At 35.3% G+C, this 18,553-nt stretch overlaps 2 protein-coding genes and 1 pseudogene across 2 annotated transcripts; 1 reads left to right on the top strand and 2 right to left on the bottom strand.

Moving 5' to 3' along the window:
• Window positions 1–486: 486 nt before the first annotated feature.
• On the top strand, window positions 487–8,227 carry LOC7494742 (phosphate transporter PHO1). The gene is made up of 15 exons (XM_002312553.4): window positions 487–787; window positions 1,877–1,960; window positions 2,263–2,488; window positions 3,079–3,412; window positions 3,795–3,843; window positions 4,755–4,826; window positions 5,147–5,276; window positions 5,754–5,874; window positions 6,185–6,434; window positions 6,607–6,711; window positions 6,815–6,859; window positions 6,974–7,126; window positions 7,245–7,523; window positions 7,607–7,743; window positions 7,851–8,227. The coding sequence occupies exons 1-15, from the start codon at window positions 548–550 to the stop codon at window positions 7,939–7,941; spliced, it is 2,316 nt and encodes a 771-aa protein (XP_002312589.3). The 5' UTR covers window positions 487–547; the 3' UTR covers window positions 7,942–8,227.
• Window positions 8,228–8,489: 262 nt separating this feature from the next.
• On the bottom strand, window positions 8,490–12,694 carry LOC7494741 (long-chain-alcohol oxidase FAO1). The gene is made up of 3 exons (XM_002311649.4): window positions 12,299–12,694; window positions 11,813–12,085; window positions 8,490–10,389 (listed from the first exon to the last, which is right to left on the bottom strand). Exons 1-3 carry the CDS (start codon window positions 12,524–12,526, stop codon window positions 8,656–8,658), a joined length of 2,235 nt encoding a protein of 744 aa, XP_002311685.3. The 5' UTR covers window positions 12,527–12,694; the 3' UTR covers window positions 8,490–8,655.
• Window positions 12,695–17,445: 4,751 nt separating this feature from the next.
• Window positions 17,446–17,556, bottom strand: LOC127905730 (small nucleolar RNA R71; annotated as a pseudogene).
• Window positions 17,557–18,553: the final 997 nt, after the last annotated feature.

The raw sequence follows: 18,553 nt of genomic DNA, 5'->3' as shown, positions 1-18,553 counted from the left end.
AGTAAATATAACAAAAGTATAAATAAATGTCTTTTTTTATAAGAAGTACGCAAGATTAGGGTTCAATTCCTTCGTTGATATATCCAGGAAAATTAATATCATGTTAGTAATATTTTTTTTTTAGTTTAACGTGGGTGTTCGGGCCAACTTGCGTGTATCTCGACTAATCCCACGGGCCCTGAAGTTAACGACCATGTAAGCCTCCAGTGGCCATCATATGAGCAACCACAGGGCTTGAACCTGAGATCACAGAGAGAGCAAACCTCTTGATCCCAAACTTTTATTACTAAGCCACCAGCTAGATGGTTTCATGTTAGTAATATTGATTAACCTAGTTCTCAACGTGTCGACACCCAATAGAAGAGGATCTCACTTCATTTCCCCCGACGTTGCTGTCATTTCCTCTTTCTATATGTACACACACACACACACACACACAAATCTCCCTAATCCCTCCAGCACCCTCAAAGGTTCTCTTCTCCTCCCTCCCTCTTCCTTCTCCCTATCTCTCTCTCTCTCGACTTCCTTTCCATTCAAAGAGAAGAAAATGGTGAAGTTCTCAAAGGAGCTTGAAGCTCAACTAATCCCAGAATGGAAGGAAGCCTTTGTAAACTACTGGCAACTCAAGAAGCAGATAAAGAAGATCAAACTCTCACAAAAATCCAAACAACCCCAACAAGTTCTTGACCATGAATTTGGTCTTTCCATTTTTGATCCCATTCGCTCCCTCGCCAAAAATATATCCAGCAAGCTCTTCCACTCCGATACCGAAACCGAAATCATTCAGGTATTTGACAACTTAAGAAGACACACATACACACGTATATCATGTGTGTATTATACGTGTTAATGTGAAATCTTGTATATTCAACCTCAATAAGTAGTTAAGTTGGGCTTTCGAAGTAAGCTGATCATTAATGTATAAGAAGTGGGGGTTTCGGCCACTAATGGTTTTTTCCAGTTCACAAACCGAGAGATCGGAGTGTTCTGAATAGTTTCTTCTTCTTCTTCTTCTTCTTCTTCTTCTCTTTTTGGGACCAATATTAACAAAGCAAAGTGGCATCAAATTATTCATCAAAAAGACAAAAGCTGCATCAATATTGCAGCAAAAAGTATCAATTTTTCCGATATGAAAACACATGCGCCGATATATAATCCCTCTTTCTTTTTTCCTCTCTCTGTTTTTTTTTTCCATGATTTTTGGGTATCCTCGAGTTTTGTTACTCGTCCTCTGTCGGTCTCAGCTTGCCATCGTGCCAGAAAATATTTGCTTTCTCGACAACATTTCAGGTGGTTTTTGGTTTTGTATAAGTATTCTTTTACTCCCTCATTTTTAGAGTTCGCTATAACCATCCAAAGTTCAATTAATGGGTCCCGCATCCTTAGTACAACATCTCTCGCAGTTGTTTTGAAGTTATATAACGAGATAGACGAGATAAGACATGATGATATAAGAAATATATATCTTTATCTTTTTTATATATATTTTTTTATATATTTGATTGTTTTATATATGTCTAAGTAACGATTATCTCCTCTAATTTAATTAATTAATTTCTCTACTGCGTAAGTGGCGCCAGCTCTTCTTTTCCTCAAACCCCCACTAAAGATTGGTAATGGTTTTACTCTATTGTTGGATATGGTACTCGAGCGAGTCATAATCCACCAAGTGCGGTTCCTTTTTGGGTTTTTTTTTTCCACCCAGTTTTGTTATTTTTCCAATTCTCTCACGAAATCAAGGAAACGGTTATGTAGGGTTCTTGTAGTCACGATATTATTGTGAATAACATAGAGAAGAACAAGGACTCAACGAAAGTTTGAAAACAAAAGAAAATAATCAATGAAAAAGCATCAGTTTTTCGGTGGTTAATTACAGGCGAGGAGCAAGAGCATGGAGGATGGTGATGAAGAAGTACTGTACCAAACCGAGCTTGTTCAATTGTTCTCCGAAGAAGATGAGGTATATATTAAGTGGCCTCGCATGGCCCCAAAAGGTTATATCAAACTTGTTACTCACTAGGTTTTATATAGCTTCCTAAGTTTGTACATATATTTAAATTAATTATATTCTTTAATTTAGTTTATTTTCTGTCATTTCCTTTTTTGGCACGGATTTTCTCATGTAGTTTGTCAATCTTTAATCAAATTAATATCTTTGAGAGTTAATTATGACTGATTAATTATACAAATTAGGAGGGGAGGAGGCATTTTTACAGGTTATGATTTCTTTGTTTTTGTATATCTCTGCACTTCATATTTTAGGTGGCGGTGTTTTTTGAGAGTCTGGATGGAGAGTTAAATAAAGTGAACCAGTTTTACAAGAATAAAGAGAGCGAATTTCTTGAAAGAGGAGAGATACTTAACAAGCAGCTAGAGACTTTGCAGGACCTCAAACGGGTTCTCAACGAGCACTGTCGTCGTAAGCCGAATGCCGGAGTCCTTCCTCTTTCTTGCTCATCCTCACCACCTCGAAACTCCTTTTGTTCTGGTAACGGTCGTTTTTCCTTTGACATAAAACTAATAGATTGGAGTAGATACCATGAGATTGAGACCACACCGTTTGAAAGTACGTGGAGACTCATGGAACTTGGGGGCGTTAGCTAGCCAAGTAGGTGGGCAATACATAGACGTGGCTAAAAGCGAGATTGTGAACAGATTGAATCAATTAATGCTCTCTCTTGTTTATTTATGATGACAAACTATATCGCCAACAGGATACTTTCCAGAAACGGAAAGAAGCGAGTCGGATACCAGTAATCCATTGAGCCAAGAACTAAAAATTGACTCCAGTCATTTAATTTAATTTACACGTGAAATCGGATCTCTAACTTTTAGGCCTTTGGCATACAAGAGAGAGAGATGAAAATTTAATTTCAATTAGGCCTAGAATTAGTCTTGCATGCACGTCAGTCGTAGTTTCTTAATTGCAAATTATGAATTTACTTTTATTACCAATGTTATAACATGCAAGCATAGAAACGGTTGATCACTACACCAACACGAACAATCATATATAAAACAAGGATTTAATATGATTTTAATTTGTATACATAACATTTCCCTAATGTTATTACGCAGAAAGCGCGAGTGAATCAAATGAGACCTCTGCAGATTCACAGATTGATGAAATCATCGCAGCACTGGAGAGAGATGGCATCAATTCGGCCACAAGAAAAAAAACAAAGAAAGGGAAACCTAAGATGGCAATGAGGATTGGCATTCCAGCTGCTGCACCAACACGAACGATCACGGCTGTAACATCAATGTTGTGGGAAGATTTGGTTAATAACCCTAAAAAGGAATTAGGTGCTGGAGATTTCATTAATAGAAAGAAAATCCAGTGTGCTGAGAAGATGATTAGAGGTGCATTTGTGGAGCTCTATAGAGGCCTCGGTCTCCTTAAAACTTACAGGTTCATTTTCACACCAATATAATTCCTCTTCATCGTATTATATATTTTGTCTCATAATATCCAGTCTTTTAAGAGAGGACTGCATGTCTCCCACCACCTAAAAATACTCTTCGTGCGTGGACTGTTGTGTATAAAATATTTTCTATTGATTATATATAAACTCCCAATTCCTAAAATCGACGGACAGATCCGCCATTCCATGCCATGGCTTTGATCATTTGAACAGCCACTCCAACGTCGTCACAATAATGATTGATTTAATTTGGACGGAATTGAACACGGGTGTAAAATATTGGGGTTTAGCTAGATATATACTGCTACGAAGATAATTTTTTTTATGACCTTGCATATCTTGATACATAAGCTTACCTATTTTTGGCAGCTCGTTGAATATGGTGGCCTTCACGAAAATATTGAAGAAATTCGACAAGGTAAGGTGGTCTTACCTCAGCTTTTCAGTATATATGTTCATGTATGCATGGAAGAAAGACAAGAGCATTTTATATTCTAAAAAAGAAAAGAAACAAGAAGAAGAAAATAAATTTAAACCAATATTGTTCCTTTTTTTATGAGTGGGAAATTCTATTAATCAAAAGCAACCGAAAAGAAATACAGAAATAAGATATTAAAGTACGTAAAATAATTTTTATGAACAAATTTTTTTTAAAAAAATGATAATTAATTATGTTGATATTCTAAAAACTGGGTATAAAACAGTTTCTCAAAAACATTATATTTTGAAAGAAATAGGCTTAAAGATTTTAAATTTATATTTAGTTAAAATAACATCATTTTGAATTTAATGTTATTCACTGCGGACTTTAGCGATATATATATAATTGAGAATTGGTAAATATCTTGAAGTGGGAAAGTATTTTTGTATCTTCCGAAACCAAACCCCTTTCCAATTAACTCGTGTTGGAGACAATAACATCAATATATATATATATATATATATATATATATGTTCCTCACATGAAGAACGTGAGACCACCAAATATCCTTACCTAATGATGATGTAATAAAATTAAGGGATTGGAGCATATATTTTTATTTTTTTACTTCTAAATATCATCAATTGCTCCCTCTTTTAACTATCCCGATCGAATCTTATATCTCCTTCTCTACATAAATACTTTATAATTGGACTCGTCATCATTAGTAATGAAAAAAAGAACAGTATATATAATTTATCATATATCAAGTCATTCTTCTGATAATCTTATGCATATAATAGTGATGAATGCAATTTCATATTATCTCACTATGTCATCTGCATAAACTTCATGAGTTAGTACTGTTCATAAAACAACTGAAACTGGGATTTTTCACACATAAACAGGTCTCTAATCAACAAGCATCAGCAAGTTATTTAAAAGTAGTGAAGAGATCCCACTTCATTAGCTCTGATAAGGTAACAAGACATTATCATTATTTTGTCATGTAGAAAGATGCCTTGCTGTTGTGCATATGGTACTCGGAATTGCATCCTTCGCCTGCACATGATCATACTATGGTGTTCTTATTCTTCACCACTACCTAATGTCTATACCAAAATGTACGTGGCAAGGATATGGTCTAGCCATGTTCTTTTTGTATGCATGATGACTTCTGGTTAGCTCTCCACAAATATGTAATTTGCATTTTGTTTACTCAAGTACATATATTTGGAGAAAGGGATTAATGGTTTTCTAATAAGGATTATGTGTAATATTATACTACTTGACTGATAAGGTTGTGAGACTAATGGATGATGTGGAGTCCATCTTCACAAAGCACTTCGCCAACAATGACAGGAAAAAGGCGATGAAGTTCCTGAAACCCCAGCAACAAAAAGAGTCTCACATGGTTACGTTTTTTGTTGGTAATTTCTCTTTCTCTGACACACACCGACAATAATCTTTACCACCTCTCATCACTTCGTTTAATTAAGTTCATTGACAAGGCAAATCCATTTTTATTTGGTAGGGTAGACATACTAGAGGAAAAAAAGCTCACAAGGGTTAGTATGAGTGGTGAGACTTGACCTAGGAAGTATTTTTTTATTTAAAAAATATTAAATTAATGATTTTTATATGATTTTTCATCAAATAAAAAACGCTTTTGAAAAAATATTATATATTTGATTAGCCTTTCGGTCAAAATATGCCGCGCACAAAATTCCCATGGACTAGTCCTGGCAGTGACCACTAATCCCATTAGTGGAAATAACCCTCATCATGGTTTATTAGTGTAATTCGAATTGGACCCACCAAACCAGTGCTGCTGGTGCTGTTTCAGGAAGATTCATGTTTTTTATTATTTATTGATGTTGTTTTTCTTTTGTTGTTGCTTATTGCAGGATTGCTTACTGGTTGTTTTGTATCACTGTTCAGTTTATACGCAATCTTGGCACACTTGGCTGGTATTTTTAAGCCAAATTCTGAAAGATCATACGTGGAAACTGTCTACCCTGTTTTCAGGTGCTTATTATGAACATTATCTTTAATCCACTTAGTAATTCTTCACATAAATTCTACATGGTTTTTAACTAATGATTTGAAGAATCTTTTTAACAAAAAAAAAAAGTTTCGAAGAACTTAATATGCCTTAATGGACTAGATGACTAGTATGGAATTCCTTGTAACTGGATTGACAAGAAATGAAGGATTTATTTGAGAAGTAGGATAGTCTCTTCATACTAATCCTTCGCGGCTGCTATGTTTATACTGTCCAAGATAAGATAAGATGATTTGAATCTGCAGTTGATGGACTAACTGTGATGTTATGCAGTGTCTTCACCTTGTTAAGTTTTCACTTGTTTATGTACGGGTGCAATCTCTTCATGTGGAAGGGTACACGGATCAACTACAATTTCATTTTTGAATTCCAACCCAGCACAGCCCTCAAGTACAGAGATGCCTTTCTCATTTGCACCACTTTCATGACCTCGGTGGTTGCAGCAATGGTAATCCATCTTCTCTTAAGGGCTAGCGGTTTTTCACCAAACCATGTCGATGCCATTCCTGGGATTCTCCTCCTAGTAAGTGTTACTGGTTCCTGTTAGTAGCAAGCTGTTACAAGTTTTCCTAGTCTGTACCAGCATTGCATATTTGCTCAAGCAGAAGTCGTTTTCCTTGGAAGCTCATCAGAACTGCAATTGAACCTCATATTAAACTAGAGACGGGGTGCTGATATCCACATGTATTTTTCAGATTTTTATTTTCGTGCTCATTTGCCCTTTTGACATCTTCTATCGTCCAACACGTTATTGCTTCATCCGGATTATACGAAACATAGTCTGCTCTCCATTTTACAAGGTATATATCATACTTGTTTATTTTGTCGAGCGTTATAAGAATTTGTCAGTGTAATAACCCAAAATTCTGTTTTTTGGTTTTCTTGATTACAACATATTTGCAGGTTTTGATGGTCGACTTTTTCATGGCAGACCAACTTACTAGCCAGGTGATTTCTCTTAGCATATAATTTACTGCTTAAAGTATTGAACTTCTGTATATTCTTTCTCTTGATTTCAATTAGTTTGTGGCTTGGCTAATCTTCCTCACGATTCTAATACAGATTCCATTGTTGAGGCACATGGGATCCGCAACTTGCTACTTTCTAGCTGGGAGTTTCAAGACACATAGATATGAAACCTGCAAATCCGGAAGGCTATATAGGGAGCTTGCTTATGTCATTTCATTTTTGCCTTACTATTGGCGTGCTATGCAGGTATAATTCCCCTTAACAACTACGCACTTTTCTTTCAAAAATGTATGATCATTTATTTTTTAGTCACTCAAAGCCAAATTCTTTATCTCCAATTAATACATTTTCTTGCCAATGAAAGTGTGCAAGAAGATGGTTTGATGAAAGTGACCTCAACCATTTGGCTAACATGGGGAAGTACGTTTCTGCCATGGTGGCAGCTGGTGCGAGGATAACTTACGGTAGGCAGGAGAACCACCTATGGTTTGGTATAGTCCTGGTTACTTCTGTGTTTTCCACAGTCTATCAATTGTATTGGGATTTTGTTAAGGACTGGGGCCTTCTCAACTCTAAATCCAAGAATCTATGGCTAAGAGATAATTTGATACTGAACAACAAAAGCATGTACTACATGTCCATCGTGAGTTCTCCCTCCATTTAAATCCTATTCCATTCAAGCGTTAAATATGGAAGCTCTTATCAGATTGAGAAATTGAATTGCAGGTCTTGAACATAGTTCTTAGAGTTGCTTGGGTGGAGACGGTCATGGGGTTCCGCTTCAACATGGTTGAGTCACGTATGTTAGATTTTTTATTGGCTTCTTTGGAGGTAATTCGACGTGGCCACTGGAATTTTTACAGGTACATTTTATTTCAATCTTTACTTAGAAAAGTTTATGAGAAGAGCTTTGTGGTCTCTAGAGGAAAAATATCTATCTTCTAACATTAGTCAGAATGTGTTGAAACAGGTTGGAGAATGAGCATCTGAATAATGTTGGCAAGTTCAGGGCGGTGAAAGCAGTTCCCTTGCCATTCCGCGAGACTGATTCTGATGGCTGAGATGTCCAACCGTCAAAATGTAAAGAATTTCCTTGCAAGTTCATTCCAGGTACAGTTCCTAGAAGGCTGACATAAAGGGGCCATATGGGATCCACATCTTATAAAACAATGTGCGAGTCTCCTTTTCATTCTTCACAGATCCAACTGATTCGGTGATTGTAAAGCTTTGAGTGTAATGAAGAAAGCGAGCATCAAGTTTACTTGGAATTATTATCTTGTACAATATTGGGAATTCTGACTTCGATTTGATGATATGAACGAAACTGATGTCTTCGACGAATTTTCATTTCCTGTGGTGATGACTTGAAGAACATCCATTGGCAGCTACAGTATCCCCATGACTCGTCTTATATGTTGAGAAGTATAAATTTTGAAAAACTTTAGGCAGCCCACAGCCCTTTCAATAAAATGGTTGCATCGAGTTGAATGAAATGGATAGACTGCCCAAATGAATTTGAAGCACATCGAAGATCAAGAAAGACAGAAAAATCAAAGGCATTTTTCAAGACACAATGTCAGAATTGAAGACGTTAAAAGAAGAGCCTAGGTTCGAGAAAAAGGTGTTTTTATTATAATAATGCGATATTATTACAAATTTTTGGCAATTGAAACCATTATTAATCAAGTCTTATAATTTAATTCCTGCTGAAACAAATTATTTTCTTGGACAAGTTTAAGATTAACAGGATTCTCTAAGCTCTAGAGGACTGTTCTTTAATCTTTGCGTAAGGACTCTGCTATTTTCTTCGAGAGACAGTAAGCAGTGGACTGGATTGTGATCATTGGATTAACACCCACGGCACTTGGCAAAACACTAGCGTCACAAACGAACAGGCCTTCTGCTTCCCAACTTTCTCCATTCTCATCAACAGCACCTTCTTTTTCATTAATCCCCATCCTGCAGCTCCCCATTTGATGGGCTGAGGAGTAAAACATCCAGTCCTCTTCCAGTGACAGAGCCCCCCCGGTAGCATAAACTGTGTCCAAAAATTCCTCCAGATCCTCTATTTTTATCCCTCTACATTTGATCCTCTGCCCATCGCTTCTATGTGTACCCACTTCGACTGCTCCCGCTGCTACTAAAATCCTCAATGCCTGCCGCAGCCCTACCTTGAGATTGTCTCTGTCCGATGCATTTAAGTAATAGGATATCCTTCCCTCTGTCGTAACTTTTCCAGACCCGCTGTCTCTTATTATTGTTATGAGGTGAGCAGTTCTTGAATACTTCATCATTCTGTTCTTCATGTCATGCCCAGACACCCAGGGACATAATACAGAAAATGAAGAAGGCCCTAATCCAGGGGTTTCTACAATTGCCCTTACATTGGAGTCTCCTGCTACCACTTCATGAACTGCTGTGATTATTCCACCATCATATACTTTCCCCTTGAACTCTGAATTTGACTCGGGAAAGTATCCCCAGGCCATTAGGACAGGGTGCAGATGAAGGTTCCTACCTATATTCTGATTCTTCAATCCACTAGAGATCATTAAAGGCGGTGTCAAGAGAGCTCCACATGCTGAGATTGTTACCTTGGCCTCGATTTGCAATCTTGTTATGATGTTGTTGTTTATAATTTTTGCAATCACTCCCAAGCACTTCTTTTTTCGTTTACCTAAGCCCTTGTTCTTTTCCAATATGAATCTCTCTGCTTTGCATCCTGTTAAGATCACTGCCCCGTTATCAACAGCATCAACCAGCCATGTACGATCAGTCCCTTTCTTCTCTCCTTTTCGACAACCATAACCACAAGAGCCACAATAATGTCTCTCTGAGGAATTTCGTGGGACGGTTTTGACGGGAACACCAAGGCGCTCGCACCCTTTTCGAAGTACTTGATTTTGAAATCCTTCCACTTTACAATTCTCTGTAACTCCTATTCTCGCACAAACAGTATCCATGGCAGAAAGATATTCAGAGCTACCAAAAAGTGGAATTTTCTGGTTCTTGGTCCATTCCTGAAGCACAGAGTTTGGTGTTTTGATGGATGCTGACCAATTAACAACAGAACCTCCTCCAACTGCTGATCCTGCCATAATTATCACCCCTGCATCAGCACTTGTAAGCAATCCACCTGATTCGTATAGTTGAGCCAAGGAAGGGCCTTCCAAACCAGAATAATCCGTAGCAGTAAAGTAGTTCCCTTTCTCGAGAACAAAGACCTTTTGCCCAGAAGCTGCAAGAACAGCCGCGGCAACTCCTCCACCACAACCGGAGCCAACAATAACAACATCACATTTGATTTTACAAAGGTTCCTTCGAGGATCTCGCGTAACTTCTAGGCCTTTTTCTGTAAGAGAGCGGAGAAGGGTGGAGTCAGTTTCTTGATTCGTATCTATCAATCCCTTTTGAAGGGGCCTCTCTTTCGGAACCTGGTCTGGATTTTCATCAGTGCCTGCACAATATTCAATGGCTTCCCATGCTGGGTTGTCACCATTTTGACCAACCTGTAGAAGCAGATAAAGTTGGATATTGTAAATCGATAAGAGAAGAATAGAATTTGCTGGAATGAGAATTATTATTGATTGCATCGCATATTTATACAAGAGTATATAAAGTTATTCTCATCTACTAGGAATCCAACACTTCCTCGGAATTCATTGTCCTATAGACTTAGTATTACAGTAGCGAACTCATGTAAGTTATTCATTCCTAATATATCTCTAACAGGATTCCTAACAGATATCTTCAAGACTTGAAATAACTGCTTCTGTAGAGGGGGGGGGGGGTCATTGTAACCTTTTCATCTGTGATTTACCCAAGTGAGAAACGAGTGCAGTGCATGATTAATTGTTTGGCTGGAGATGGTTGGGTGCATCAGTTTTTATTCTTTATGGAATATATATGGCCGTATGATTAAATGGGGCAGCTGAGACGTCAGTGTCATGTTGTTTGGCCGAATTAATGATGATATATATGCTTCCAATTCAAGCTGTTATACGAAAGGAAGTGATCAAAAACCAAACTAATACTATTACTGATGAATTAATGGATCGGAGCCATGATACATTTCTGCATAAATTAGCAGGGTGAAGAAATGGACTCTTGCTATCAGGACTGCCTACACAAAATCACAGCAGAAAATCTTCATTGCATCCTTCAATCATATCCAAGACTGCACAGAGTTGTAAGACCGTAAGAAAAATGGCAATGTGTGGTCCAGAAGCCTTTTCCTTACACTGAAAGCAACAACTCCATTTAAAGCAAGATGTTTTGTCGGTGGAGGTAAAAGGAGAAGGAGAAGTCACTTGTTTATCTCTGCTCAAAATTTTGGCAAGAGAGGAGCATTATAGCTAATAATAGAATATCCCACACAGTATCGATCCTGGATAGAGATATATGTTAACGATGCGATTAGTTTCTCTTTCATTTTATGCCTGTCGTTGTTTTGGCCATATGCAACTCCAACTGCTCACTTTTCATGAGGTATTTGTCAGTATACTATCAGTTATTTTTTAAAATATTATTTATTTGAAAATAAATAAAAATAATTAAATTTTATTAATAAATCTTTTCCAAATTTGCCGTTGGATTCATTCAAGTTTAGATTTTTTTTTTAATTTTAAATTTAAATATATTTTCTGGTTAATTTTCGTATATCAAGCTAGATTTAGCTCCTCTTGATTAGATCTTGAACTAGTCATTTATACCAAAAATAGATAAATGATAAGAAACCGAAGACCAATGCTTGCGGTGATACCCAAAATAGTATAAAAGGGTAATTATTAATTACTATTAACTAAGAAATTATCTTGGGCTTCTATGTTTTATGTCTGGAATAAATTATTAGATATATTCCTGATAAATCATTTTTCACTAAATACCAAAGAATAAGGAGCATAGAATCTTGCAAAGTGATGGGAACATTACCCGAGAGAAGAAAACGAAGACGCACAAGACCTTGACATAAATGAAGGCAATTCTGATAGCTGTAAAAAACCTGCGTTTGAACCATTTCTGCAGAACCTTCTCCCTCTTATCCAAAGAGATGCTTGAAAAATTCTTAATGCAGAGCCATTTCTCCCCAAAACAAAGAGACCCGCAAAGCAAAAATGTACCCAGCCTAGTAGATAGAAGCCATAGAACCAATCTCACCAGGAACACAGCTTCTGGCAAACCCCTCTTCCTTAAAAGCTCTGCAATCTGTGCAAGGCAAGACAAAAGAAGAAGAAAAGCTGCCAATTTCAATAAATTCCTGTAGCCAATTGAATAGTTTAAACAATTTCTTTTTCCGGATCAGAAACTATTTAATTCATGAAACTATAACCGATACAAGTTTGTTTGCTATGTTTGTGTTCACCTATAATTGTGTGAGACAAGAGAAGTTAAGAAGGGGAGAATATATCGATTCTAAACCTCATCAGGCATAGGCGTTTGAGAGCCAGAAGCTCTGTATAGGGCCTGCACGGCCTTGGTAGGCTGGTGTTGTTTTCCGTCCAAAGTAGTAACTGGTGGCGGCAGAGAAGGCAATATGGTTTCACATAGACTAGCAAGCGAATCCATCTCAGCAGAAGAGAGCCCATGACTGTACTTGCTCTCTCTTGTTCTCCCTCCACTCAACAAAGGATGGCACTGTCTTCTCATCTCTCCGTCCCCTATAGAACTTCTCCTTCACACAAACAGTAAGCGATGGTGCGCGTTCTCTGTTTCTATGATGTTGAAGTTGAAAGACAGCATATTATATTACATTTGTCTTTGTACTCAAGAGTAATTAATAGGATTAGCTTAATTATAAGAAAAAAAAACCCTCTAGTGGCTGTGTAGGGACGCGCATGTACTGTTGAATGCAGCGTGCAAACTGAAGACTATTCTGCGTACAAAGTATAGCTCAAACAATTTTGTTTTTTTTTTTAGAAAGAAAGAGACAATTGTCTCAATTTGAATATATAATTTGATGAAATGACATTTTAAGGAATTTGATATTATTTAGTGGCATAATTGGATCCATGTGGTTATTTTCTAGCTGCATATTTTCGTGGTTTGGTATGTTTTATTGAAACTGATTTTGATGGGTTTAGTTGGCAATGAATGCTGTTAATGTCTTTGCTCATTCTCTGGGCAACCATGAAATGACCATGAATCCCGGCTTGTAATTTACTTAATTATAAAACCTGGATTCTTCTAGAGTTTTGGACTATTCTCTGTTAAAGAAAATAAAAAACAAAAAAAGATGTGATTTAGTTTGATATTGTCAAAAACCTGATCGATCTGGTTGATCTAAGATAAAACTCAATTAAAACTAGATTTTTAATTTATTTTAAAAAAAATATTAAAACGATATCATTTTAATTTAAAAATAAAAAAAAATTAGAGTTGATCCAGGTTGGTCTCGCGGTCCATAATCCAATTCTTACTCTAAATTGGTTTTTAAATTGGATTTTATAACTATTGTCCTATACAAATTATTCTCCAACCAATCATATCTCAATGGATAATGCTAAATCTTACCAAAAGATTTTTATAGAATTCATTTTCTAGCAAGTTTCAAAGGTCAAATTTCGTTTTCCAGAAAATTTATTTTCAAGACAAAGCTGGTTATTATCAAAATATTTAAAATAATGGTAAAGAGTAGAGATCACTCTCGTGACATTTAGGTGGGAGCTCCATTTGAAAAGTCTAAGGAAATGCATGATGTCTTTTCAACCAATTACTAGCTTTGTCGTGAATAGTAGTACGGTTAAAATTGTGATATTAATTATTTTTTAAAATATTTTTTATTTTAAAATATATTAAAATAAAACAAAATAAAAAATAATTTTTTTACTTTCTTACGGCAAGCACTGCAGACTTGGAGGATTTATAGCCTTATTTCTTTTTTATGCTGTAGGGTTTTTTTTTTTATTTACCCGAAAATACTTAGTCCACGCACTTCAATTTGAGAAATTCTTAAGCACGCTATTCTTTTTTCTATAGAGTGGTCAGCACGATCCACTGTGGACGTGATCATGTATTATTTTTCGTATGTTATAGGTCCTCCAATTGTTTTTCAAGAATTGTTTTGATATCTTTCTGTCCCTCTTTTTTTTTTCAACCATAAAGTTAAAAATAAAAAATAATTCTTAAAAAATAAATTATTTTTCTATGTATGAATATATCTTTTAAGAACTGTTTTCCAGATATTGATAAAAAATAAGAAGAAAATAATTGTTATTAATCTTTTTTAAAATAGTATAATCTTTTAGTTGTCAACTCTTTCGTTGGCACTATCTCTTGCAATGGCTGTTTTACTTGCATTATTTTCAAAGAAATTCAAATTATATTTATTTAAGACAATTGATATGATGAATCCTTTGTAATAATAAACCTTAATTCTATAGATTGGGAGTTATAAGACAAGACAAGTGAAAAGACGTTGATACTTAGATAATAAGATAAGATTAATTAGTCAATCATCTAACAAATTAATTGTTTGTGTAGTGGTAACTTATTTAATGTTATAATATATATATATATATATATATATATAAAAGGTGCTAACGGTTTTGCTATCAAGTAAGGAATTTAAGTTAGTGTGATTTGTAATTTAATCATCACTTTCTATTCCATTTAATATTTTTCATTAGTTTTTTATTCACAATATTCTCGCTTTATTATTTATCCATGATGGCGAATTTCAGGTAAACATTTCCTGCTTGCAAAATACACATTATATAATACTAGTATATTTTTCGGTGCTCCGCTGCGAGTTGGACTATTTTTTTTTAATTTTTAAAAAATGTCGAGTATGAAGATTTTTTTGATAATATTTTTAAATTCAATCAAGCAATTCGATCTTGAAATCTATCAACCCGGTTCTTTGTTTAGCTCGAGTTTTGAATTAAACAGCGTGGGAGCTGATCCAAAGTGAATTAATCAATTTAATAAGTCCAAAGACAACTTGAATGACTGATAAAAACATGACATAACTTTTTGATTAGTACTTAAAAGTGCATTCTCATTAAGGCTTTATATCATCGTATTGCACTAAAGTATCGTTAAATTCCCTAACTAAAGCATGTTTTATAATAACAAGTCTAATAATATAATATATCTTTAATTTATGGTAAATGCTTGTTTTGAATGCAGGTATATCTCACAATTCAAAGGATTGATTGCTGTGATTAACAATTGAAAGTGAAGAGACAAAAAGAGGACTAGGCTAAGAGAAGAGATGCTGGTTCAATTCCAAACTGGAACACTATTCGGTTATTTGATCATAACTGGAGTTGTAGAACTCGGATTTAGGTCCACTTTATATGGATGGAAAGATAAGACATAGACCTAAAACTTTCATGAAGGGTCCAAAACTCAATTCTGCCATTTTCAAGTTCAAATATTAGCAACAACGGAGAAGTCGGAACCTGTCCTGCAGCTCAAACACTGTTCGGTTTTCAGCTCATATCTTGAGTTCTAGAAGTCCAAATGAGCTCTGTTTTTTTTTGTTGGAAAGCTGAGACAATTGCCCACAGCTTTCATGGAACAAAGGGCTCAAATTCTGATGTTAGCAATGACGTTTTGGCCAGCCAACAATATCAAAAATCTGCCAACAATTTCAAGAACCAGCAGCCAATAATGTCAAAAACCAGCCACCAAATCAATGGTTGGCCACCAACTATTTTCTTAGTCCACCAATCAATAGTTCTGAATCTTAGCCTATAAAAGGAGGCATTTGCCATGTATTTAGATATATTATTTTTCAGATCAAAATCATGTTCTTGTTTTCTCTCTTTATATCTTTGTAATGTTCAAGTTTTCTTTCATGTTATATTAATCTCTTGTTTATGCTTTTTCATTTCCTTTCCTATAATTAGTTAACTTATATCATGTTTATGTTCTTATGTTGTTTATTTATGTTTTTCTTCTTCATTATGTTTAGCTAAGTTAATTATGTCAAGGTGAAAAGGTTTTACTAATGGTGTTAGAATATGTATAATATAAACTCAACATGGACTTTAATGTTTATATTCAAGAAAAATTGTTATTAGCATGTCTTATCTTTTTATCTTAATAATCCTTAATACCTTGCTTGTTAAATGGTTAATCTAGATTTGTGTTGTATAACACTTGGTACATCAAATGCTTGATCCTTCATAGTTTTCGGCCGACATCGTTGTTATGATAGGAACTTGATTTGTTGTTAACATAAGCTAGCAACATGAATGCCTGATGATATTTATAAGTATGGTGTTACTTAGACAAGATAATTAATATGATCATGTTAATACTTTATAATGAGCCATTAATGATAAATCATCCGATTAGAACCTCCTTTGTGTGTGGTTTCTAGTTGAGTAATAAAAAGAGTTTATATTATATTTATTTGAAATACCATTAGTGAATCCTCTAACCTTGACATTTGTTTTTATCATTGTTTAATCCTTACATTAATCTTCCATCTCAAAGTTCTCATTAATTTCTTCCTCTTCTTCTTTTTATTATTATTATTACTACTACTATTATTATTATTATTATTATTATTATTATTATTATTATTTACATTCTTGTTATATGTTATGTACGTTAAGTATGCTCTGTGTTTGATCAAGGATCCTGACATTGTTGGTCTTGCCTTATTCATTCGCATCAGAAATCTGTTTATATTATATAATATATCTCTTTGATCTTTTCATAAAATCAGTATATAGGCTGGAAACCTGTGACCCGATCTTTTAGATCATTCTCAGGTATAACAACGCCACGTACTGAGTATTATTATTATTATTATTATTATTACTATTATTATTATTATTGTTATTATTGTTGTTGTTGTTGTTGTTGCATTGTTATTTATAATTTATACAATTAACCTCTCTGTGGTTCGACCCCGGTCTTGCCGGGTTATTTATTACTTCGACACTCCTGCACTTGGGAGAAGACATCAATCTTTTGGTCGTGTCAAGTTTTTGGCGCCGTTGCCGGGGAGGTAAGTATTGTATCAATTTTATATTTCTTTTATTTTCTTTTGTTTTTTACTTTTATTTGTTTTTCTAATTTTGTTCCTTTTCTTTTTCTTTTTCTTTTTCTTTTTCTTTTCTTTTCTTTTGCACTTGCATGAGAGTTTGGACACGTACATTAAGTGGTAGACTTTCTAGGAAATCCTCATTTTCTTTACAAAACATGGCCGAAGAAGATAACCAGTCAATTCATAATGAGAATAATGAGAATAATCATGTGAGAACACTTAGAGATCACATGAATCCAACAAGAACAAGTGCACCATCATGTATAGTTTTTCCTCCTGATGCTTCTCATTTTAATTTTAAGCCAGGTATTATTCAACTTTTACCCACTTTTCATGGCTTAGAATTAGAAAATCCATATTTGCATTTAAGAGAATTTGAAGAAGTTTGTAACACCTATAATGACTTAAATTGTAGCATGAACACCATCAGATTAAAGCTTTTTCCTTTTTCATTAAAAGATAAAGCTAAAACATGGCTACAAAATATTAGGTCAGGATCCATTCGTGCTTGGGATGAAATGCAACAACAATTTTTAAAGAAGTTTTTTCCATCTCACAGAACAAACTCTTTCAAAAGACAAATCACCACTTTCACTCAAAAACCAGGAGAAACATTTTACAAGTGTTGGGATAGATATAAAGACTTGCTTAATACCTGTCCTCATCATGGTTTTGAAACATGGAGATTGGTCTCACAATTTTATGAAGGGTTAACACCTAAAGATAGACAAATGGTGGAATTGATGTGCAATGGAACTTTTGAAGATAAAGACCCTGATGAAGCAATGGAGTACCTAGACTTGCTAGCTGAAAATGCTCAAAATTGGGACACCACAGGTACGTGTGAGGCACCAGGTAAAACTCAACCTCATAAATCTAATGGAGGCATGTACAACCTTAGGGAAGATCATGACCTCCAAGCCAAATTTGCATCTTTAGCTAGAAAAGTTGAGGCACTAGAATTAAAAAAGAGTGGTCAAATAAAATCTGTTCAAGAAATTATGTGTCAAATTTGTGAAACTAATGAACACTCAACCAATGATTGTCCAACTTTGCCTTCTTTTAAGGAGTGTCTCCATGAACAAGCCAATGCTTTAAATAGTTTCCAAAGGCCAAGTCATAACCCATACTCGCAAACGTACAACCCTGGTTGGAGAAATCATCCAAATTTCAGTTGGAAGAATGGTAACAATAATGCACAAACTTCACAGCCACCATTTCAAGCACAACATAATTTTCAAAATTCTCATGGATATGCACCTCCTTATATTCCCCCTCCTAGAAGAAATCTTGAGGAAACACTACATGCATTCATTGAAAAGCAAGAGACAATCAACTCTCAAAATGCTCAAACCATGGCAGATCTAAAAGATACTCTTGCAAAGTTCACATCTGCTCTTAGTTTTCAGGAGAAAGGTAAGTTTCCATCTCAACCCCAGCAAAATCCCAAAGGGCAATACAATTCAAGTGCAAGTGGTTCCGGAAGCCAACATATGGATCAAGTCAAATCAGTCACAACTCTCCGCAGTGGTAAGGTTATTGAAAAACCCGTTCTTGAACCTTGTGAGAAAGAAGATGAGTTAGTCTCTGAGGGTAAGGAAAGGGTTGAACCTGAACACTGCAAGGAGGAGACTGATTCCCCACCAGCACTTCCATTTCCTCATGCCATG

The sequence above is a fragment of the Populus trichocarpa genome, chromosome 8 (assembly GCF_000002775.5).
Source record: "Populus trichocarpa isolate Nisqually-1 chromosome 8, P.trichocarpa_v4.1, whole genome shotgun sequence".
Taxonomy (NCBI): Eukaryota; Viridiplantae; Streptophyta; class Magnoliopsida; order Malpighiales; family Salicaceae; genus Populus; species Populus trichocarpa.
The sequence above is the reverse complement of the archived record's forward strand: the minus strand, read 5'-3'. Positions and strand labels throughout refer to the sequence as shown.